Source organism: Pezoporus occidentalis, unplaced genomic scaffold, assembly GCF_034315485.1.
Source record: "Pezoporus occidentalis ecotype Australia unplaced genomic scaffold, CSIRO_AGI_Poc_V1 ctg179, whole genome shotgun sequence".
Classification (NCBI taxonomy): Eukaryota; Metazoa; Chordata; class Aves; order Psittaciformes; family Psittacidae; genus Pezoporus; species Pezoporus occidentalis.
Genome location: NW_026913629.1, coordinates 653,196 through 678,138, shown reverse-complemented (window position 1 = coordinate 678,138; position 24,943 = coordinate 653,196). Strand labels below are relative to the sequence as shown.

The 24,943-nt window shown below is 42.4% G+C and overlaps 1 protein-coding gene across 10 annotated transcripts in view; it reads left to right on the top strand.

Moving 5' to 3' along the window:
- The window catches only part of CUX1 (cut like homeobox 1), a 271,313-nt gene that overhangs the window by 111,143 nt on the left and 135,227 nt on the right, over positions 1 to 24,943 (top strand). For all 10 annotated transcript variants that reach the window (XM_062614918.1, XM_062614919.1, XM_062614914.1 and 7 more), the window contains exons 4-5: positions 10,742 to 10,820; positions 23,666 to 23,803. In XM_062614918.1, coding sequence (XP_062470902.1) covers positions 10,742 to 10,820; positions 23,666 to 23,803 — 217 coding nt within the window. The remainder of the gene's footprint in view (positions 1 to 10,741; positions 10,821 to 23,665; positions 23,804 to 24,943) is intronic.

The following is a 24,943-nucleotide window of genomic DNA, read 5'->3' as shown; positions in this document are numbered from 1 at the left end:
CTGCCCAAACCACAGCATTCTGTATTCCACAGATACGTCTTGTCCATTCAGCTGAAAACGGTTCCAGCTATCAAATACTCAGTTTCCATTAGTAGTTGGAGATAACTTTTTTTGTATAGATCTCAGTGCTTTAAGTAACCGGGTTTTTTTTATGATGACAGTTAAAGAAAAAGCATTATGAAATGGGTTTTAGCATTCTACAAATTTTAAAATGCATTTCTAGTTCAACATGAGACCCTGTTCATCACTGTAGTATGATTTTATTACAGTACTTTTTCCTTATTTAGGATTTTAATGGAAATTTGAATGCAGGCTTGAGGGTTTTTTAGTTGACAGAATGTTGTGTCTGATTGACAGCTTTATTCTTCTGATTTTGGGGGATAACTTTTCTAGCTTTCCTGGAAGATTTAAGGTCTGGGTGGTGTAAATAGGCTGTTGTAAGGAAGACAAAAGTCATTAATTTAAGAGGTGTAAAATCCTTGGTGTTTCCATCTTAAATCTCTGTGTGTGTGTCCCCTTTTATTTTTTCTTAGCATTAATGTGAGGATGCAACTTGCTGGGCTAAATACAGGACAGAATCACAACAGGCTAAAGAGTTCTGTCAGTCAGGCCTCGAATGATTGGCAAGGCACTCCTTCAAGCAGCCATCTGAATAAGCTGTGTTCCTGCAGGTCATTGTGCCTTACCTTATTTATATCAGTGGATGGATATTTGTGCATGAAATCCTAAAACTAAAGAAAGAAGTTGTGATCTTGGGCTATGTTTAGGGAACTTTTAATTTACAGAACTGAAGTTGCGGTATGGAAATCTAATGTTGGAATCTGTATTTGTGAAGTCATCAAATAGATATTTTAAGGCTGGGAAAGGATTTCCTGAGGTCATTAGCATTCTTTTCATGTGGCATAACAGTACTGTCCAACAGTAATGCAGTAATCCCTCATTTGGAGAACCCTTTAAGGCACATACTCCAAACCAATGCGCTGGACTTCATGTCTGTGAAAACCATTTCTCATATTCTTCTCACAGAGCAAGTACTTTTAAGGGTATTGCCGTTCTGATGAGCCCACTCTGGCTCCGCACTTAGCTGAATTCCACTTTAAACTATTAATTTGGTCAGTAGAGTAATTGAATAATTTTCGATATGCAAACATCAGAAGCTGAAAATCAGTTTGGTGTGCTGGAACTGCTAATCGTGCCTCTGAAGGAGTGCTCTAATTGTGTGCCTGAACAACTTCAGACCTACTTTTCGTCTCTGTTTTGAAGGAGTATTCCTGAGCTGCTATTTTTTTTTTTTTTTTACCCCCTTTAATTTCCTTATGTTAAATTTACAAACCTAATTAATACAATTTCTTTCCTGTAGGTTCACTCCATGATGGCTCAATTAGAGTAGCAGTAGAACTGTGGTTCAATATTCAGGCCAGCTTCATAATTGAAAACACATTTTCTTCTCAAAAGCTGCAGCTGGTTTGGTTCTGCTCATGCAGAAAAGGATATAACCTTGCATAACATAGGAAATGAACGGTTGAGAGAGAAGCCAAATTCAATTTCAGTCAGATATTTTGAGGATAAGTCCATGATCTATGGAAGCAAGGGAATGAAAAGTGTGTGTATGTGGAAAGCAGCGTATTCAGCACTCTATTAATCACGGCTAGCCTGGGTGCTGTTGTGTGCTGTTGCGTTAGCACTGATTCTAGTACAGAGGCTGGAGAGCAGCCAAGCACTCCAGAAGTTAACCTCTTAAAGACCCTGAGCTGCTTTCTGTTGAATAAATGTAATTTTGTGGTCAGAAATAAATGCTTGTGATGTAGCAGGAGCTTTGAAAACAACAGCGTGGCAAAGCTACTACAAATTGCTCTGTGTTGGGGAAGTCAACAGCATACATCAAAATTCAGCACTCACGTCACGCTGATTTAGGCCCGGAGCTTTCCTGCTTTCAAAGCACTCCGTGTAACAAAATGGGGTAAATCTTAACATTTTGGGCGGGTAATTGGTTTGTTTTCACATCCACTCCATGGGGTGTGGGTGCTGGGTGATTTCCTTCATGTAACAGGAGCATGGGGATGGTTTTATGCTTCACCTCGGATCTGTTTCCCAGCGCTAGCAGGCAAGGGAGAGGCACACCGTGTGTTTCTGGGGCAGCAGCAGCTCCACAGTGTTTCATTCCTTTGTTTACAGAAGTGTGTAAATGATTATTTATTTCATTTTGGCTGGCTTGATTGCAGTTTAAACAACATCTTTCCAGAGGAAGGTGATTTAAATATGCTTCAGCATCTCGAAGGCAGATGCGCTCTCCCTGGTGAGCATGTGGGATGTCTGCTGCTGGCAGTGGGCTGCAGGGTCAAAAACATCCCTAAGAGAAGAGACACTCAACTAATGGATGGAGAGCACTGTAGAAACTCAAATGCAGCCAGCCTCTCCTATATGTTCCTCTTTCTCCTTCCCATATTGGTACCTTCCTGGGACAAATCAGCTATTGGGGTAACGGGCAAGGACCCAAGCCCGACATATAAACCACCAGAAGCAAGGAATAGGTACCATGCACCTTTGCAAAGCTCTTGCAGGTTCATTTCCATCCCATCCGGTGTGCAAGCAAGTTGTACTGAGACAACACTTACTACTAGGGTAACTTTGGGGAGGATCAGCCCAAATCCTCTTATTTTTATATAATTGACAAAGTGCTGAAATTCCTGTTGGCAGCTGGTGGGCTGTCTATATTAAGGCCCGTTATGCCGCTGCCACGCATTTGGGTGAAATGATAACAGTGGTGGGAAACTATGTATGCAAAATTGAGACAGGCAGCACTGTTTCAGTTCACAGTGTCAGGAGTAGCTTCTCATCCTTTTAAAAAAAGAGCTTGAAGTGTGCTGGAAGGAATGGGGATGGGAGGGCTGTTCCGGGCGCGGTATTCTGCAGAGTGTCATTAAAATCCAGTCCCTGTTTCCCCAAATACAGAATTATCTCTGTATTTATTACAGAATTACTATGAGGCTCTATACAAGCCATTGTCTGGTCTTGCTTTGCTATGGTAGAAAAGCAGGAGGGTAAGGTCAGTATGAAATATTAGTGAAAGGTTACATTTTGGTATTCATGCGCAGGTGGGTTTTGCACAAAGACACTCAGTGAGCTCATTCTCACAAGGATTCTTCTGCCCTGTCGTGGTTTAAACCCAGTCAGGTAATTTGTTCGCTCACTTCCCCCCCTTTTCTTGCCCTCCCCCTGCTCTCGGAGGGACGGAGAGGAAAATCGAAAAGAATGCAACTCCCACGGGTTGAGATAAGAACAGTTTAGTAACTAAGGTATAACACAGATCACTACTGCTACCACCAATGATAATAATGATACAGGAAATAACAAGGGAAGAGAATACATCATCTCACCACCAGCCGACCGATAACTCGCCCCCCAAGCCCGACCAAGCTCTGACCGATACCTCCTCCAACCCTGCAGTCCCCGGCCCTTCCGGCTAACTCCCAGTTACATCCTGGGCATGACGTGCTGTGGTATGGAATACTTCTTTGGTCAGTTTGGGTCAGGTGTCCTGTCTCTGCTTCCTCCCGGCTTCCCCTCCTCCCTGGCAGAGCATGAGGCTCACAAAGTCCTTGGCCAAACCAAAACATCGCTTGTTATCAGCTCTGTTCCCGAGCTGAAAGTCAAAACATTGCACTGCACCAGCTACCAAGAAGGGGAAAAATGACTGCTACTGCTGAACCCAGGACATGCCCTAATTTTTAAAAATACATAAACAGAAGTGTGGATCATCTATAAGGAGAAAAGTGATTGTGGGTTCTAGGTCACTGTTCACAGAGGCAGGAAGAGAAGCTGATGGGCAGGTGAAAGCACCCACTCACTTTACTGTGTAGCTGATTCTTCTGCTGGGAAGCTGGAAGGGATGGAAGCTGGAGGTGATGGATAGGACAGGCTGCTCTTCCCTGGCACTGCTTTCTTTCCTTCCTCCCCTGCCCCACTTTGGCACAGCAAGCCATGGAGATGCTGCGAGGGCTGGAGCAGCTCTGCTCTGGAGCCAAGCTGAGAGAGCTGGGCTGGTTCAGCCTGGAGAAGAGAAGGCTCCAGGGAGACCTTAGAGCAGTTTCCAGTGCCTAAAGGGGCTACAAGAAACCTGGAGAGAGGCTTTGGACCAAGGGCCTGTTGGGGCAGGACAAGGGGAATGGCTGTAAATAGAGAGGGAAGATTTAGATTAGATATTATGAAGAAGTTTCTCCCTTTGAGGGTGGTGAGGCGCTGGCACAGGGTGCCCAGAAAAGCTGTGGCTGCCCCATCCCTGGCAGTGTTCAAGGCCAGGTTGGACACAGGGGCTTGGAGCAACCTGCTCTAGTGGAAGGTCCCCTCCAACCCAAACCATTCTGGGATTCTGATACGTTAACAAAGTTAATACACTTTCATACTATAAAGGCTGGTTGATAAAATAGTTAAGGAAAGGAATTTTCATAACATCTGGCACTTTTACCTTCCTTTTGCCATCTGTGTTTTGCTGCTCTGGTTTCATGCCTTACCCCCAACCCATGCTAGTGTGGGACTGCTGCTGGAAAGGTTCCTTGCCCCAGTGCTGGCTGCCCACCTCCTCCCTCATGCTAGTCTAGCAAGTGCACAGGATGAGTCAGTTCAGTTTGCTAGCACGATGGAAAATAAATTCTTTCTCTCCTTCGTTGCTTAGGTTTTCCATCGAGTCAGTGAGCTGAATCATGCTACAATAGTGTGATTTCTAGGTCTGATGCAAGAGGAGCGGGAGCCTGTGGCCTGAGGCAGGAGGAGAGAGCAGGGCTGCTCTGTTTGGTGGATGGATAAGGAGTTCAGTGAGAGCAGGAATTGAGAAACTCTGCTCAGAAGTGCCAGAGGGGTGTGAGGAGGGAGATCTGGGGGTTATCAAAGGATCCAGGAGAGGTTCAGCAGTGACGGTAGACTCGCTGTCGCAGTGATCTGAAGGCAGGGTGGCAAATAGTAAAAGCTATTTAAACAAACCTGTCAGTCTGCTGTCAATATCTTGAGGCACATGTTGGGCTGGGCTGTTTTACTGGGAAGGAAGATCAAAGATTGGAAAAGCAACAAGAAGCCGTCCTGTGAGAACGAGGGAGCCGAGCTTTCCTCAGGGGATGGCAGCCTTGTTTGTCTGGGAAAATCAGGATTTATCTGGGCATGAAAGGAAGAGAAGGTTTCGAGGGTTCAAGGTTGCAGCTGTTTCACAGTGGAGGGAAGCAGAATTGAAAAGCCGAAGGATTTGTGTCCTTAAAGCTTTCTTCTCAACTTGAGGTTAAACCAACAAGTTGGTGAGGCAGGCATGCTCTTCCCAAGCTCTTCCCTGGTAGCATCCCTATGCAGCTTTGTTAAACAGATTGGTATCATACCCACTGTGAAGTCCTTATTTTTATTAAAGAATTTATAGCAAGCTAAAATACACACCATATGCTCTAAGCAGCTGCACAGGAATAATTTCTTTCTAATTTTGCTTAAAAAAAGTCATCCAATTGTGGCAGTTTTAAAAAAATAGTATTTTTACTTTTGTCAACTGCAAAATAAATTAACCAGGATAGTGAATGATATATTTTTATTAACTTGTAAAGTTATAATGTTATCTTTTTTATTTGTTTATTAATAAAGCTACCTATTGGCATTAAGGAAGGGAAATCAAACTAACTACATACATACCCTGAGTGCTTCCTAATCCCCGCACCCAAGCATGTTGTAGAGCTGTTGGTGCAGCACCTCAGCAACTGATTGACTGTTTTATAGGGAAGAGCAACCAAACCCTATTGTCATGGCTTCAAAGGAAGACTGATGCCATTGCACGGCGTTAATAAAGCTGGCTGTAACCCCGTTTGATTCCAAGGCAGCTATTCAAGAATACAGCAGGGCTTAAAATAATGGCACGTTAACTTGTTGTTAGTGTGCTCCTGCTTCTCCCTTTGTTTAAGCTGTTTCCTAGAATTCTCAGTGGCGTTTTGGTAGCTCCAAGTAATTGGAGAGAAATGGAAAACTTTGTGATGCAAAACAATACAATAAAAGAAGTGTGAGGGAGCTTTGTGAATGAAGGGGGGGTATCATTAAGGCATCTATTAAAAATCAGAACAGAAAAAATGAGTTGAAGTAATTTATTTTTATTCAATTAACCTAGTTGCAAATTGGGTACAGGACAGTAGAAGACTAATCTTTCACATTAAGGTGGCCTAATGAGAGTGAGAATTACAACTGGAGAACAATGAAGATAAGTAGAAGACTTATCTTCATTATTAATATTTATCATAGTTGTGTGAATGCTTGTGTCTGAGACACTGGATATGCAGTTGTACTGCAGGTGAATCATCAATACTTCAATAGTGCCATACAAACAGAGAGCACAATGAGATCCCTGCGCTTTAGTGAAGGGATCTCATTTGGGATGCCAAGTTACCTAAATTCATAAGAAGAACACAACAGCTGAATGACCCAAGTTGGTCTGTCAGGAGCAACACATCATGGCCATGTGCTAGTCTTGTGGTCTGCAAATGTGTTAATGTGCTGGTATCTGTAAGTTCAGAGAGTTTAAGTGTCAGTGCAATGTACCAGCATCTGGCAGCCCCAGCTTCCCAGCAGAGAGCTTTGTCTTCCTGTTCCATCTTTAAATTCAGAAACACAACTGTGCAGCCTTGTGTAACTGCATTCATTGAGACAATTCTGTGCTGTACGTACAGCACAAAAGAGCATCCAACTCCTGCTAACCTGAACCCAGGTGATTTGTGGGGCAGTAGACATCAAACTTGAATTAATGCTTTAATTTCTTAGTGCATAGAGAGTGAGAGATTCCAAAATAAAGCCACAGATTTTGCTTTTATCTTTTTGAACTTGAGTGGATGTAACTGAAATGGAAAGAGGCAGTGTTCAGATAAGACTACATCCAGCATCTTCCCTGACAGAGGAGGCTGGATTTATGGTGCTTACCTTAATGTGGAGAGAAAAGTGTTGATTTCATTGATGATAGTTTGATTTTAGCCAGGTGTAGTAAATACCAGACTGTGACCAAGAATGTCTAAAATAGCTGCCCGTGCTGCTGGGCTAGTATGCCAGCAATACCAGGCGACCAGCTGTTGTTCTGGCAGTGGAGAATGGGAGCATTCCAAGAGGGTCTTCATGGGCAGGTTGGAGAGAGATGGTTACAGAGGGAAAAGGGATCATTCAGCCTCCAGCTGAACTTGGTACCCTTGAGCAACAACTCATGAAAGCACTTGACCTGGAAAAATAAGGTGGATAAAGGCAGGACTGCTCTGAAACCGGTGTCTCACTGTGGCTCCTTCCATAGAGCTCCAGTGATATTTTAAAGATGAGGGAGGGAGGATTCCTAGTGTCTCATTTTTGTTATCTCAGTATAGCGCCAGTGGTATTATCAAGACAAATAGTATGCCAAAACTTAAAAGTGAACATATGTTTATGGGGGTGGTGGGGAATACAGAGGTCATGGGTGTTTCTTTCTAGTCAGAGAAGACATAATGGGGCCTGGTTTAGATAAATTAAGCTTTGGAGCTAAGCTCATGTCAAGACTACTCTAGTGTAATTATAAGTTGAGTTCTTTCAGGGTCCCTGAAATTTTTAGAGTCAAATAAAAGTGTTCAGCAAGAATTTTATAACGTAGTTTAACTGTTTTGATGTGAGCTGATTGCAGCTTATCCTTGTTGGCTCCTGAACCAATTTTACTTTGAGTTGAAAATTCTTCAGTGAACTTCCAAATGCTTCCTTCCATGTCATTTCAGTGCCGCTTCCGCTGTTTCTGGACTTCATTTATAATTTGCTATTTTTGATGGCTTTTTCATCCTCTATTTCCTTATTTCCTTACACCACTGGAAACTGGCTTTTTTTTTTTGTTCCAGTTAAAGTTGTCATGGTGCCTTTTTTGTATTTTAAGATATAAAATAGTTGCAGAGCTCGGTTTTAGCAGAACTTTCAACTCTACAGATTGATTTTTTTTGGTAACAACTAAAATGCAAAAAAAATCTTTCTGCCTGGTGGGATTGTTTGGAATTGTGGTTCTGAGTGGGGGGGAATGGTGTGAAAGTTCCTGTGATGTACAGACTGCTTCCATCAGAAAGTCTCTGATCTTGGAAGATGTTGTTTCACTTCTGGTTTACATTTCAATTACTATAGAACTGGTAAGAAGAGAATCAACCATACCTTTTGTAATGCTTACTGAGAATATAGGTGCAAATGCCCTTTATTAAAACATGAAAAACCTGTAACGGGAAAACAAATCCATCCTATTATTTCACAGAAGTGTAAGCATTTAAAATGCTTTGGGTTTTGTAAAAGGGACAAATGGATTTTTCGGAGTACAGTACAGAATCAGCTCTGTAATGCTAATTGTATTTAATAATAGTAATTTAAATCTGGCTGTACTCTGCTGAGCAGCAGCAAGAGAAAATTGTTTGTGGGAATGTTAAAGTCCAGAAGTCTAACATATGGTGTGCTTTGGCCTTCAAAGTCTGTCTTTATGTACCCATGAAATATTTCGACTGCAAAAGTCTTTCTGATGGCTCCCCCCTCCTTTCTCGCCCGTTCACAAATGGTGCCGGATACTCCCAAGCATTGATTTACACTACCCGGTGCCTCTCTGCTTTGGCACTTTATTCCATGTTCTAATTTCAAATACTCTTTGTGTGAAAATGTTCTAACCGAATTACTTATGTTCTCATTCCCTAATGAGCATCGGTCCATCTGTGATTGCTTGAATTCAAGTTAATAAATGGGTTATTCACAACCATCAATCCCTTGCTCTCCAGCACGTCCTGTGCCCTGTGAGATTTCAGTGCCTTTCCATAGCCTTTCTTGGTGAACTCTAAAAGACAAGTATGGCCAGTGTTTGAGAATTCATATCTGCTTTCCACGTCCTCCATCATTTTGGGTTCTGCTGCCTCTCTGTCATCTTTCCAATACCATTTCTTTTGTAAATTGGTAAGTTGCAAACAGGTCAGGTTTCAGCTCTAACACACCTTCACCAAGCTGCATAAATTGATACAGGTTTGGGGGGGGACGTAAGCAAAATGGGAATTTGCTTTGTTTTTCTAAGGCCAGTCTTGTGTTGTTACAAGAACTTGTCTCTTCACAACCTCCCGCCGTATCTCTCAAGATTCCACTGCTGCTGCCAAACGCTGTGCAGATGCTTCCAGTGTCCTGATTTCCCTCCTTGACCCCTCCCCTCCAGTCTTTTCTTGGCTTATATGCTGTGCATTGTGCTTCCGTGTAATTTCTGCAGTTGCCCTTGTCCTTTGGTTTTCTGGCTTAATCCTCTCCCTAATGATCTCTACAAGTCACTTAACCAGCTGCAAGACTCATCTACAGGAGCCCCGCGGTGCTCCTGCGCTCTGCTCCAGTGCACTTTGAGTCTGACTCCGTTGTTTTAATTATGGACATTGTAGGATTCCCCACCCTCCCCAGATCCTTCCCTTCACAAAGTCATTTTAGTACAGCATAAACAGAAGTGGCACCAAACCTGACCCCGCAGCACCCTTCTGCTTATCTCTCCTCCTCCCTGCGCCGCTTCCTTTCCCTGGCACCCTGGGCTTCCTGTGCCCCAGCACTCTGCAGAGCTCTGCACCCGGGCAGGCTTGTACCATGTTTGCTGCTTCTGCAGATCTCCCTCCTGCATAATAAAATATCAAATACTTTCCTGAAATACAGATACAGGCAACTCTGTCCATTGTTTCTGCCTTATCTCCCGAATCAATAAAGTAGTGAAAGAATTCAAGGACGTTTTTCAGACAGGACCTTCCTTTTTTAGTACATGTTGACGTACGCACCTTTAAATGGTTTCGTAATATTAACTGCTTCTCAAATACACAGAAGAATTGATATCAGGCCTTTGTATCCGTAGTTCTTCAGATCCTTCCTTGCTTTTTATTACCATATGGGAATGATAATCTCCATACTTTTAGTTTCCTGATTTCAGTAAGCTGCCGCAGAATTGTGTCAGGCTTTCCTGTTTCCCTTTCTGTCTCTTTCTGCTTTGGAGTATTAATTCAGTGGACCTGGGCTTGGATCAGTTTGAATTTTTTTGTCAATATTTAGTAACTGTAAATCCTCTGTTTTCTAGTACATTAGTAAGACATGTTTTCTGAAAAAAGTTGCTATGGAATAAGTAATTTAATCTCAGAGCCAAAAAGCTGCCTTTTCTTGTAAAATGAAGTTTTAAGGGAAAATAACATTGTGTGGGGTGGTATTTTCCTTCACCTGGGCAGGCAGCTGCTTAGATCAGTACTGTGTGTATTACAAAACACAAAGAGAAGCCAGCCATAGAGCCTGGCGTGAGCTCTTGAGTGCCCAACAAGTACATCTCTTGATCATCTCATATTTTGTTATTGGAAATAATAGAAAAAATAACTTAGCCACAAAAAAGGCAGAGGTGACATGAGAAGTGCACGTGGTTCCCGTTTGTTATGTTAGGTCTTGGTGAGGGAACCTGTCTGGGAAATACCATGTTTTTTATACAGATTTAAAGTGAAGAGTCACAATAGACAGTAGAGTTCATAAAAATATTGATGCTTCCTATCGTGCTGAAACAGGACTTCAGATTACATTCAGTGCAGATGTACCAGAAATACCCTGGCAAGGCTGCTTCTATAGGAGCTGTACCCAGGAGACTTGGGTTCTCTTGTTATGTGTTAACTAGTTTTATATGAAATATATTCATTTATTGTTATAGCTCTGAGTGTAAGAGTTGTATTGGAACAAGTCTAAAGCCTCCTTTTCTCCTCACCCTTTTTAGATCGACGCATTGGGTAAAAGAAGCAAAGAAGCAGAGGCAGCCTTCTTGAATGTTTATAAGAGATTAATTGATGTTCCAGGTAAGCAAATGATTTCCTTATTCTGAATACCTGATGGCTTATGTTCCCGGGAATGCTGCTGGGCAGTTTTCCATTTACCTTTGATAAGGTAAATCGAGCAGTGGTTTTACTCTGAAACTGATACACTCCAGTAGGGTTTCTAACGGAAAGAACTATAATTAAAGCACTTTTCCTGACTTATCTTAAAGCTGTTCATTGCATTTACTTTTTAATGTTCGTAGGAATCACTTCCTATTATGACAGTATTGTGTGATTCTCGGTTGTGTGTTTATTAGAGGGTTTGGACATTTTGATCAGAAAAGATACATGTTGAAGCTTCATCAAGAGGCAGCAAGATTTGTACTTTGAAAGGACAGGGAAAAATTTTAATACCTTCCCAAAAAACCTTTTTACTGAAAAGTAAATGTTTACCAAATTTCAATCCTGTTCAGTGTTAGTGGGACCATACATTTTATTCAAAGGCCTTTATCGTATGTGTTTTCAATTCTCCTTTATGTTTGGCATCAGAAGATTCCAGTTCTGTTTCTTTTTACACTTTGGGAATTGATTTTTTGTTGTTGCTCTCCCCAGTGGTAGATAAATGCTGTCTGAACAGATTTTTCTTTTCCAACTGTACCTAAAGATGAGAGGGAATTAGGAGTCCAAGTCTCCACTTCCAGATCTTGGCCTGGCTGAGCTGTTTGCATATGAGTGTGTCTCTTATGATTTTATACTCTTGTTTGGAGGCTTTTTTCTGAAGCCTGGCACTGTCACACATGCTGGGATTTGAGCAGCAGAGTCAGAACGAAGCCCTACAGAGAAAGCAGGACATAGATCCCACCCATACTGTAGGATATAAATGATGAGGGACTTTGCCAGTACTTCTTTGTGGGAGAAAGAATTTTCTCCTTTCCATCACTGAAAAGAGCAAAATTTACACCCCTTCTTCCACACTCCACAGTGCCTCTCGTGTCCAGCCCTCCCTTGTGTGTGCCTTTATGTTATGTGTCAGAGAAATATTTCTTTGATATTTTGACTATGTGTAACAGTTTCAATGTGGCTAAGTTGTGAGTGAGATGGAGTCTGTGGGATTAGAAATATCTACAAGGTTTAGCCCCATGCTCTGTCTGCGGGCCTGAGGGGTGCATGGGGAGCATATTGATGTTGCTAAAAGCAAATTCCAGGTTCTCAAGGAGAAGCCCAGCCAGTCTCCTGTTGCTGTATGTAGATGTAACAAATACTCACTGTTTACAACACATACTCCACTGAAAGGGAAAACGGCCTTTAGGAATGTATGGCACTGGTATTCATCACAATGTGGTAGGGCTGAGTTAGGCATATGCAGTAGGTGCTTGCCTCACTGTATTGGCGTTTTTTAATGCCTTCTCATCATACATAGTCTGTTACATTGGGTATGTCTCCATGGAGGGCTTTCCTTTATAAAAGGCCATCAGTATTCATTTATCACATGTTGGTTTGCCTCAGTGTGGCTTTACATATCTTTTGACCTGTTCATATGGTATTTCAAATATTTAGGTATACTTTTAGCTCCAAGATCCTGCTATGTTTTCTTTTCGGTGTGAGAAGGGAGCAGTGATGTTTTGAGAAAGCTATGGCTGGAATGCTGCAGAGTGGTTATTTAGCATTAAGAATCGCTGTTACATGACAAGGGTGCAATTTTATCAGACTTTCAATATCCTTTATAGGACCATATAATAATTGCAGCTGAAGTCTAATTCCCAGCAGCCAATTTTATGGTTCTTGAGGAAAGCATGTATTCCTCTCCTCAGTAATAATGTGCACACTTTATATAATTAAAAAGGGCTTCTATTTTAATTTTACTATAAAATGATCTGTATTGAAACTTCAGCTACGGTGCCTTATGGATTCAGCAAAGTTTAATGATTTTCTTTCCTGAATTGACCAGAGTTTTCACTTGGGCTCACCAGTAAGGAATTTGTGGGAAGGATGGTATTTTACTTGTAAATTTTCCTATACACATCAGGGGTTTTCTCTTTAAAAGATAAAACAGACCTTTTCATATCCCTCTCCAGCTTTATGATGCTGTTAAAATAGCATTACCACTGGTTTCTGCTGCAAGATTTATCCTTCCTAAAGGAGAGTACATGTCAAGGAAAACATTTTGGTTTATGTACATTTCACACAGCTGTAATTCTCACTCAGATCATTCTGTCTTGCTTGAGACTGAACAGTTTTAATTAATGGAATTAATTTTCTCATTTAATTGCCTTATTTTCAGTATGCAGTAGAGAGCTAGAGAAAAGTGAATGCTGCCACATGAATTGCACTAATCAGCAAGGTTGTCACAACTTACCTTTAAAAATAATGTGAATCTATTTATTTTGAAGTAAGGGGAGGTTGGGGTCTATATTTTGAGGAAGCCTTTTTCCATCTGTTCAAGCTTGCCTTCTCTCTAGTTTTATAACATAAGTGCATTATGTTAGCACCCTCGGCTTTTAGGGTCTTAATCTTGCAAACAAAGTGAAATTGGAGCCGTGTTGTGTAAGTGTTCAGAGGAGCCATGCTGCCTTGCAGAAACAGTATATTCATAATTCAGTTTTTCAAAAGCTTTAGAAGAAAAATATTAAGTGTTAAAAATACTGAACATTAAATCTTTTTCTTTTAAAAAGGAATGATGTTCACTGTTTAATGTTTACTGAACAAAACTTCACTGTAATTTTCAAGTAGAAGTTAAAATGTGGAGACCCAGAGTGAATGCCAGGTGGCAGGATGTGGATGAACTGGTTAAATAGCATTTCCCTTTATGCTGTGTCTTTATTACTGCACAATGCCACAGTTGGATTTGCTCAGTTTTCAGTATTGCTCCTGTTAAGCACAGCTCTTGTGTAGGCAAAGTAGGAACAATTCTGCCTTCAAACAGAAAATCTGCTGTCTTGATATGGCAAAATCAAACCGAATTTGGGTTCAGTGGCTGTTTTCCTGTGGAACCTAATTGTCTGTCTCTTGCAATACTGCTGAGAGTTTGCCACCAAAGGGAAGTCTCCTTCCTGCTTCTCTTTCTACTCCAGGGGAACATTGGGCTGCTGGCCCCAGCCATTCCCTGCCACCCAGCACACCCCAAGCTCACCACCGCTGCCTACCCTCTCTTTACTGAGCCCTAGTCCTGACCCTCTCCCGCTCCTCTGTAACCCCTTTCCACTTCAGACACAGTTACACCCTCTATGAATACGACAGGAAAACGTGTTGGGCTTTCTCAGCATATAAATGTTTGAGAGTCAGGCTAGGTTAATGCAAAATATTTGCACTCTGTTTGGTGGGGACTGAGCAGTCTTCTAGGGTTGAGCCATAAATGGTGTTTGTTTCTGCTTAACAGGAATTGTCTCATCAAGATTAAATGTCTCTTACGGTGTAAAAGGGGCTGTAGTGTGGTTTTAGTGGAGACTCTCCACAGGTCTCTGTTGTGATCAGATTTACAGTAAGTTTGTGTATGTGCATGAGCTGGTTTGTATTTCAGAGGACCCAATAGCAAAGGAAATAAGAGAGGGTAAAAAGAAGATTTTTTAATACTTTAGGGTTTTTTTAATGTTGCCTGTTAAAATAACACAAAGCAGTAACAGTGAGAGGTGGATGAAGTGGCAATTCTATCCTTCCCTTAGCCCACGCCATCACAAATCGCATGTCCTGCCATGAGGGCTGTCTCTTTCTAAGAGGCCTGAAGGAGGAGCAGGCCAGTTCAAGGGACTTCTCCTTTCATTACATGAAGTATTTTTGTTTACATACAATCACAGGGCAGCCTTGCAGATTCCCACTGCAGGGCTTTTTTCCAAGGAATGATTTAATTGAGGAACCATAAACTTCTTTCACAAGAAGTCATCAGTAAAGCACAAAATAAGTGTTAGGGAATTACTTCTAAAGGCAGGAATGAACATTTGTTTCTCACCCCCGAAGAGAGCTTCATTCCTTCACCACAGAGCCCGTTGAGCAGCAGTGTGAGATGCAGTGCTTGTGCTATCACTCCATTCGCTTGTGATTATTTACAGCTTAGAAACACTCTCCAGACTTGTACTGCTGTTTGTGCTAAGAGAAGACTTCCATTTAGGGGTATTTGATCCACGTTCTGAGGTTAAAGGTGATACAAGAGAAAAACAGATTTGATCTTCCCCCCCGCCCCTCTGCAAAATTATCTGCTGCTTATGTTGGAGATGATAAATGTGTATGAAGTTGTTGTATTTATGTAAGTTATGTGAAGTGTTTGGAATTTTTTGTAAGGCTTTGTGTTAAGCAGAAATCATAAAGGTTAATGCCAGCTCTGATAGCAGGAAGTCTGTATAGACTTCTACATACCCAGAGGACCCAAAAGTTGCCTGATGTGTTTAAATTGCAACATAACCACACACAAACTTTTGTGCCAGTAGAGAAGAGCTGGTTGTAATCTAAATTTAGGGGAGAAGTAGAGAGGAGAGAAGGGAAAGAGGTTCACTCCAAGGGACTGTGAGCTAGAATACAAGAAACATCTCTTGAAAACTATTTGGAGCACTCTGATTGTGCATTGTTCGGTAAAACTCAGACTAAAGAGCAAGAGCAGGTTATTAGCATACGCTGAGTTTGTGGTATATCGAGACTGGTCAGCACAGAAAGCTTTGGAGAGAGGTTTGGTATCATTGCAAACTGTGTGAAAAATTTTAAGTAATTCCTGGTTTGTTACTAATATGTGTTAAAATGGTCACCCCTTTCCAAATAAAATATATTGGAATAAAATTGAAGATAGACATGTAAAATGACATACTTTTGCTGCCCCAACTTTACAAGGGAAATGGATATTCATAATGTGTCTTTTCTCAACTTTAGAGGGAAAATAAAACAATATTCCAGTGAGTAGTCTTAGGAGGAAAGAAAGCAAAATGAGCTTGCTCCTGGACAACAGAAGGACACCCGTCAAACAGAGCAGTAGGGTATCTTAAACACACTTGAAAACGTGCTAAAATTAAGCAGATAATTGAGCCTAGTTAATACTTGAAAGAGTAAAAAGTGATAAACCTGCAAGCAGTGATGTAGTTTGTGACTGTGTCCTACCTGTTGACAAAATCCCTAATGCTTCACCGGCACATTTAGACCAGGTAAAAACCAGAGTTGGTTAAACAGAGAAAACAATGCCCCAGTTCTAAAAGCTGGGTCTGGAAGAAGAGAGTCTGGAGAGTAAAAAATGAAGGTCTGGAGACATTGGTGATTATCCCCAAAGTGTTGTGCAAATCTTTGCACAAAGATGTGCCCGAGGTGGGGAGTGAGAGGAACCAGTTTAAAGTCCAGGCTGCAGGCATGTGATTTTGAGCAGTGTCTTGGTGGTGGCGGCTGCTGCCGCTTTATTTTCCACAATCGCCTGGGATGCTGCTCCAGCCTTCGGGTAGTCCAGCGCTGAGGAATGTAGAAATAGCTCATAATCACTTCAGCCTTCCTTCCCTCTGGGGTTTGAATTCAGACACACGGCATAAAATACACTTTTGGATCTGGATGAATGCACGCTGGTAGGGCATTCTGTTAGCATTACAGTTATTTTCAGATGCAGTGCAAAGTCCCAGCCAATTCTCGTTTATAGTGTTCATCCACTTTATCCTTATGTTTTGAAACCAGTGTGAAAATAACTAAAAATAGCTCTGTCACCTGAAAATGTGGCTTGTCTGATCACACACTTTTGGGTTTTTTTTTCCCTTTCGTTTTTCTTGTTGAATTAATAATTGGATAAATTCCTTTGTAAAAGCTCGAATAAATATTCAAAGGAAGAAATATCCCTAAAGCATACACTTTAAAAAATTTATTGTGTGGTTGTCAAGCCCTATTTTACTTGGTAGGCTGGAGGCACGGAAGGAAGAAGGGAGGTGCAGATAAGGGGAGGGATGCAATGAATAGAAGCAGGAAGAACATGCCGTATAAGAGCAAAGATACTACTGTGGGCTCGGGTTGTGTTCACCTGAGGTTGTAACCGCAGCATTGAAAGCGTTGCTCCAGGGAGTGGAGTTAGAGCAGCCCCAAACCTGGTGCCTGGAGCAGTGCTGAGTACTTGGGAGCATAAGGGTCAGGCACTGGCTGAGATGGGGAATATTGGACTTTCCCTTTCTTGGTTGCAGGAATGTGAACTGGAGTTAGAATAAACCCTAGCTTTCCGAGGGTTTAGTGCTAAGTCTGTTCAAAAGCTTTTAGGAGAAAGAAGGGATGATTGTGGCAGAAATGCTTTCAAACATTGTGGAAGGTTCTTTTTTCTTCCTATAATCTCAAAGTAAGAGAAAATGAAACTTTGAGTGCAAGTGATTTTCTGTAACTGTCCTTTGCATTAGCTCAGTGTGTAAGCAGTAAATTCCAGTGTCTTCAGCCATTATCAGAATAGTAACGATCAAATTGGAGCATTTTCAGTCTCAGTGGCTTCTCTTGGAACTCATTAGGCCCTTTTTCAGCTGACATTGTAATACCATAAAATACTGTATCACCTATTATCCACACCCCACTTTTAATATTAAAACCTTAGAATTCTGAGGATTTATTTTGGAAAGTCCTTTGAAAATGCAGGGAACTGCAATGCAATTCATTAAGGAGTCAGTCATTTACTCTGCCTTATGTGACTATTTTGGGTATGAGGGTTAGAGATACATCTCATAATCTGGGGCAGGGCCAGAGCATCTTTCCTGCAGTAGCCATTCTCGTATTGGTAGATAAATAAAGGATGTTTTTAAGTAACAGCCCACAAGATCTGAGAACCACATTCTGGCAAAGGGATCTATAGGACTGTGGTCAGATTGGTTGTATACCATCTCACATCGTTTCGCTTAACCCAGCAAGCCTTGGAGAGTGCTGCCACAAAGAACTTTGGCTGTGATTAATGGGGAGGAAAGGCGCCGGCTCACTGCAACTTCCCCGTCCCCATGCAGCGGGTCGCATGCGTAGGGTTTTGTGCTTTACTGCTGTCATAGGCCAGCACAATTTGGGACTCTGCTTTTTGCTGGTAAGGAAAATGAGAGTCCCTCACCCTCTTGTGGGCACTTTGAATTCCCTGGTACAGCCCTTACAAAATGCTCTGACAGCAGGAGGGTGAGAACACTGGAAAAAAGTGGGGAAAAATAAAAGGGAGAGAAAGATCCCAGTCCTGTGGGATGGGGGAGTAAGAAAATCTGTTTAATTCTTGACTGAAGGAAGAACCTTGTTATGTTTTTTTATAAAGTCTGGAGTCGGAGAGATGATGAGCTTTGTTCCAAACAGAATTAGGGCTATAACTCTTCTGTCCCTGGGCTACTAGAGTCATAGGGGAGAAGGAGGAAAGCTATCATTTATTCCATGAAATCTTTGTCTCAGTCTCTCCAGGCTATTTCAATTTACCCCTGAAATTTCTGGGGAATAATTAATGAATTAATTAAGTATGCTGTGAGGTGTTTGAATATTCAAAAGCTACAGTGTAATTATTATTTTTTCTAAAACACATTTTCAGGTTATTTTCAGATACGCAGCCTCCCACCAAAGCCCTTATTGCTCATAGAGCTTCTTCCTGCCTCTAACCCCAGGCCTGTTCTCCAACAGCAAGAGAACAGCAGCGATAGGGCTGAGGAGCATCTAGAAAGTCACAAACTTGTGGTGACAGAAGCACTGTGACAGCAGGGCTGAACTTGTGGCTTTTTTAGACACTGAAATCACGTTAATAAAGTTGCGTTAAGGAGGATTTCATCCTTTTCTCCTCCTCCCTTATCATTCTGTGTAGGCGATTTCTAAGAGAGCTTTGCTTACAGCGTGGTTCAGGCACCAGAAACACGGTCTTGTTGAAAGCAACGCGTTGCCTTCGGTGAATTATTTTTAGACCCGAACCTTAGGAAACACACTTCCAGCGATATAAAATATTAATTGCCCCCGTAGTTCTGGCGCAGTTTCATAACTTGCTTTCTTCACGTTTCCAGCGCTCACAGGCCTGTAACGAAGAGGGAGGAGGGGGCTTTAGCAGAAGTCCTTTGTTTTGGAAGAGTCTCTTCAGGAGCTCCATTTTAAGATACCAGAGGCACACATTTTGCCAGGGAGGAGGGAGAAGGCACTCACAAGCGCCGTACCGTGCGTGGAGAGGGGTTTGGCCGTGGTGCGTGTGATGGGTGTGCAGGGTGTGAGCAGCTCCCGCAGCGCTGCCGCCCTCAGCCCTGCTCCGCGAGCCCTCCCGATCCGCCCGGCGGGATCCAGGCCGCGCTTTGCCTCTCTCTCTACCCGCCGCGCCGCCCGGGCCGGTGCCCGCCGCGGGGTCCCGCTGCCCCCCCGCTCCCCCCCGGTGCCCGGCCAGCGCCCGCCCTCCGGCGGGGAGGGTTGACCAGGCCTCCGCTGCGCCCAGGTGGAGATCGCCGGGTGCTTTCCATGGAGGGGCTCCCGCTGAGCAGCGCGCCGCCGCGGGGCCTTATAAATTATATAGGTATAAAATATTATGTATGGAGAAGGTGCTCTGTAAACCGCACACTTAAACGGTGACACGCTTTTTCCACTTCGTTCGGCACATTCCCCCCCGCAGCACATCCCTCCGTCCGTCTCAGCACCAACAGGTCCCGCCGCCGCCGGCTGGAAGGGGGTCCGGTCGGGAGCAGCTCCTGCCTCTCCCGGCTCCACAGCCCGCGGCCGAGGCGGTGAACGAACTTCCGAGCCCGTTCTCCTGGAGCCGAGGTGGGCTTTTCCCCCCTCTCCTCAAATAGCGAGGGTGGTCCCACCATATATCGAGACAGCTTTTCATCAGTTGCTCATCAGCATGCTAATTGCTGTATGACTAATTATGCCCTGAATTCCAGTTGATTTTCTTAATGAGACAGCTGGGTTAATTATGTAATCGTATGATTACATTAGCCTAGAGTGCCCTGGCGCAAAGTAACGCAGGCAGGAGCGTGATGTCATGGCAGGAGCCGGCGCACAAGGGGGGGCATTCATTGCTGCCTAATGACAGGGGAGGGCAACGGTACCTACAGCGCTCTTTGTGTAAACACTTAGATTGAATTATTAAGATCTGTGTCTTTTTCCAGCTCGCAGAGCGAGGGAGGAATGGGGTTTCTTAAACGAAACTCCCTTTGGATCATCCAGCTGGTCACCAATAGACCTTCTCAACCTCCTGTGTTGAGGTTGGGTTTGGGGAGCAGCTTGGGGTTGTGGGTGCTGAGGTGCTGCTGTGAACTAGTTGTGTAATGCTTTGTTTTGGCAAGATCAGTCTTTGTGTTTCTTTTAAAATTGCTCCTAAAATATGTATCGTACATGCATAAGCAGCAGTGAAAAAAATAGGTTCTCTTGCGCTGCTACTCAAAAAAGATTTATCATCAGGGCATGTGTATGGTGTGGGAACAGTCTGAGAGGTGTTTCTGCGGCTGCATTGCATCAGCCCGCTTGATGTGAAGTATTAGCTGCTATAAAAATTACGTTACATTTATAACATTATTTCTTTCACGTCTGTGTTCACCGAGACACGTCCATCCACCTCCTTTGTGAGGATGGAAGCTCATCTGCAAGGGCACCAGTGTGGGATGTCGCAGCAGCGAGCACAGGGATGTGCTCAGGGAGCTGCTCATGGAACAGCACCAAAAGGCAATTCCTTGGAAAGTAAAGGCAGGAACAGGCTTTGCAGATACCAGTTTGAAAATCCAGCAGGTACAGTTTCTGCTGTGGTAGCATGGAGGATGCCTGATCAGGGGGCAAATCCAGATGTGCCGAGCTGCATATAAATGCACCATGTGAAGGGCTTCTTTGCGGGGGTGGGATGCAACAAGTGCATCAGGAAAGTAGAACAGAATAGAAAGCGATAGAAAAAAACCCATACCCAATTTAGTATAAAAATAGATGCTTTGATTTACTCGTGGGCAGTAATGATCTTGCGAAACACTTTTTCAAGTTCTGGATGATCAGATTCCTTTTACCCATTTTCTTATTCCTTACTTACCCTGTGCCTAGCAGGCGCTCTGAACTTTTGCATCCTAGAGAAGATTCAAACCAAGAGACTAATTTGCCATAAGTTTTCCACGCTCAAGCGCTAAGTAAGATGATTTCTCTCTTTTACAGACTCCAGAAAGGGCATTTCCATCTTTGCCTCTCTCCATGAGCTTGTGCCACTTGATTTTATTCCCCTTTTTCCAAACATGTATGCCTGTTGTTTGTGTAATGAATCGAAAGTTTTGGTCCATTGCTTGTTTAAAAATTCAGTGACCTCCTGCTAAATGACATGAAACATGCTTTGGAAGTCTGGTTAATATAAAAAGGGATGCTTTTTCATGCATGTGTATGTTGGGGAAAGGAGAGTAGTTTTATTTATTTTTAAATCCACTCCACTCAGGTAAGAAAAAAGTCATTCTGACCCTAAGGTTTATACTTGTCTCAGATTAAACAGTGTTTATAAATACTTCAGCAGTCATGGGGGTTTAGGGGTTTTGAGATTAAAGATCATGTTGGGGCTCACCATGAGAAATGAGGTATTTGTCTCTGCCCAAAACTTCTTGGTTATTTCATTGTCATGCACTGATTAGTTTTCTTTAATGCAGTGTATAAAAATTAAGTCTAAGAGGTGCTTCAGCCATTTTTTTACATGTCCTTAAGCAGTATTTAGTGGCTGTGGGCCATTAGTCCTTCAAATAGGCTCTAGTAAAGTTTGAAGTCTAATGCTCAGAGACTGTTCTTACGTTTTGTTTGTTCTGTCACTGTTTTGCTACTTGAACATTAACCTTTAATAGAGCTAAATTAAATATACATATCCTGATGAATAATTATGAGACTGCAAGCATTTTCATTTTGTACATAAAGCTTCTCAGGGATTGCAAATTTGACTAAAGGTTTAGTCATTATTCACTTTATAATGCCCATGTTATTTTTGTCTTTTAATTCTTTACTGATTTAAATATAAAAAGCCTTGTGTATTTGGAGCAAAATGCTTCTTGTGGGTGTCCTGGCTTTTCACAATGGGCATGTTAAAACGAAGGGGGGGAAAAGTGCACCCACAGTTTCGTGAAGTTCAGTTTCTTTCACTGTGGTGTTGTAACACTGATAGAATTATCATAGCTGAGGCTTCAGATCCCTGCCTGATGCGCTCTGTGGTTCCTGTAGCAATTCAACACACAGATAGATTGAGACAGCCCAGCCTTTCTTTATGTTCAGCAGCTGAATGTCCTGGGCTAGCTCTTTGGGAGAAATGCTGAGCTGCACAAGTGTGACAGAACGGTCATTCCTGATAAAGGCCGGCAGACCTCCGTGGGAGAGGGGGATGTTGTGACAGCCTGTACCATAATTGGACCATACATAAATATTGCAGGGCCTTTAACTTGTGCTACTGCTGTGACTTAAACTTTATATTTAATCCCTTACCTGTACCCCTGTCTCTGCCATAATAACATTTAAAGTTTGATTTATTATAAATATTTTAATACAGATAATAATAACGAAAAGTATTTGGCCTAAAAAGCATAAATGAAAAAGCTATGTAGTCATAAACTATGTATGTGCAGAGAACAGATGACAAGCAACCTAGATTTTGTATTATGAACAGGGTAATGCCATAAGCTGTTGAAGAACCAAAGTAACAAAATGCAGCAGGCTGCTACTTATAATGTCTCTGAGCTCAACATAACCCAGTACTATTCTTCTATAAACTATGAAACAACGCTGGCATATTGAAAAAACACACAGGCTCATGCTTAATGTGTTAACAGAGGTACAATAGACTTATTATGTGTTTCCAGAGACTGAGGGTGGTCTGAAAAATTAATGACTGTGGTGGTTGAAAATTAAGTGAACTCCCTAATATATACTGTTGTTGATCCACTGAGTTTGGTGTTTAGCATTCCTCAACAGGAGACTAAATCTTTGCAGCCACTTCACAAGAGATGCTGGCGCCCATAACAGAAATATAGTCAATAATCTTTTATAAGTCCATCGGACTCCAGCATTTTCCTATTCCTGCTGAGAAGAAGTCCCAGAATAAATCACGTGAGGTGTGTGCTCAAGACTCCCTTAAACCAATGGGGATGAACATCAGAGAATAAATGCTGAGAGGCATTCAGTATAATTTCTAATGTCTACTTGATCAGTAGTATAAGAAAATGAGGAAAGAGGAATAACACCCCCCAGGGTTCATAAGGTTCATGGAAATTATTACATCCACCCAATTTCTGATTATTATTGATCTATCAATTAGAAAAAGTATAGCTCAGATCGTCATGATCAAACAACCTTTCTGAGCTCAGCTGTGAATTTGCTTCAGAAACTCCGTCCTGCAGAAGCAGGGGTATGTGAGGGCCTGTCAGTGAGCTGTGCAGTTTGCTTCTTACCCAAAACCTCTTATTTTGCAAACAAAAATGTTAAGCTTCAGACTCTTTGTATTACGTACAATGACTGTCTTCACCCAGGGACACTGCTTTGTGGATTAATGCTGCGATGAAGTTAGTATGTCCCAATTTCATAGAATCCCAGAATGGTTTGGGTTGGAAAGGACCTTAAAGCTCACCCAGTTCCAACCCCCTGCCATGGGCTGGGATACCTTCCGCTAGAGCAGGTTGCTCCAAGCCCCATCCAACCTGGCCTTGAGCGCTGCCAGGGATGGGGCAGCCACACCTTCTCTGGGCACCCTGTGCCAGCACCTCAGCACCCTCACAGGGAGGAATTTATTCATAATACCTAATCTAAATCTTCCTTCTGTTTACAGCCATTCCTGTTGTCCTGTCCCCATGTGCCCTAGTCAAAATCCCCCTCCAGGTTTCTTGTAGTTCTTTGGGCACTGGGAGCTGCACCAGGATCTCCCTCTAGCCTTCTCTAGGCTGAACAAGCCCAGCTCTCTCAGCCTGTCTCCATATTTATAGGGTAACATAGATACAATGAATTATATCTTAGCTTTTATTTTACCATTTCTTTTTCAGATCCAGTTCCAGCCTTGGATTTAGGACAGCAGCTTCAGCTGAAGGTTCAACGTATGCACGATATTGAAACAGAGAACCAGAAACTTAGGGAAACTCTAGAGGAATACAATAAAGAATTCGCCGAGGTGAAAAATCAGGGTAGGTTGCAAATGCATTCTTCTGTCAGCTTTCACTGCATACTGAAAGTTGAAGACGGGGATTAAATTCAGTTTTATTTCTCACAGGTAGAATTGACAGTAGCATTGAAATTCAGTAAAGAAAGCGTAATAGTATGTTACAGCCACTTCTGTATTTATGCATGTATAGATATGACTTTGGAGAGACTACTTGGCTTTCTTAAAACATTTTGTCTACTATAGCACCAAGTCAGAGAATGGGGCTGTTGTGCTGCATATTTGGTTGTAGCCTTCAGCACTACCTGAAAATTGCACCCGTGACTGCTATATGTAGATACTTCGAGAGAGATGGTGCTACTCCTGACATCAAGCTGGGTGCGGGTGTCTGTAGTACGTACATGTTACAAAGGCAAGCACAAAAGTCCAGTGTTTTATACACACATACAAATCTGTACAAACTAGAATGTTCCCTATACTCTGTTCTTCCTTATCTAAATCTGAAATGTATTACTGGAGTACATTCAGCAGACATACTTTATATTTACTCTAGAGACTATCCATAGAGCAATGTAAATACAAGCTAATACTGTTGAGTTATTTAAGTTTTAATGAGACCAGAGTACATGAAAATACATGAAAATCTCAGTGAGATTTAAAGCCTGGGGTCTATAAGACTGCTAAAGTTCTCCTGTGATTCAGAAGAAAGTTTCCTGCACCAGGAAACCAAATTTATTCAGTTGTACACCTATTTGCCTAAACGTGGGACTTTTCGTTTCCATGTTTAATACTCAGTTCTGGGTGGTGGAAGGGGGAATTGTCCAGGATTGGGGAAAACTGAGAGAGGGTTTTGTTGCACCCAAGTGGGTAACACTTGAAAGCTATGATAGCAACTAAGTTGGTTCTGTTACATCTCATTTTCAGCAGAAAGAGCGTATATTGTATATTTTGTTTGACCATAGAGGGTGTGACATGTGGAGAGGATAGGTATCAGCACGCAGGGCTTCAGCCTGGACTGAAAGAGGTGTCTTGTGGGAGCCAAAATGCTCTAAACCCTACAGTATTTTTACTGGAAATGCACAGTAATTGCAGTTCCCCCTGCAGAGTTTTCCTGAGGCTGTGCATCCTGTACATCCAAGCATGACACAGGGATTCATCTGAGAAA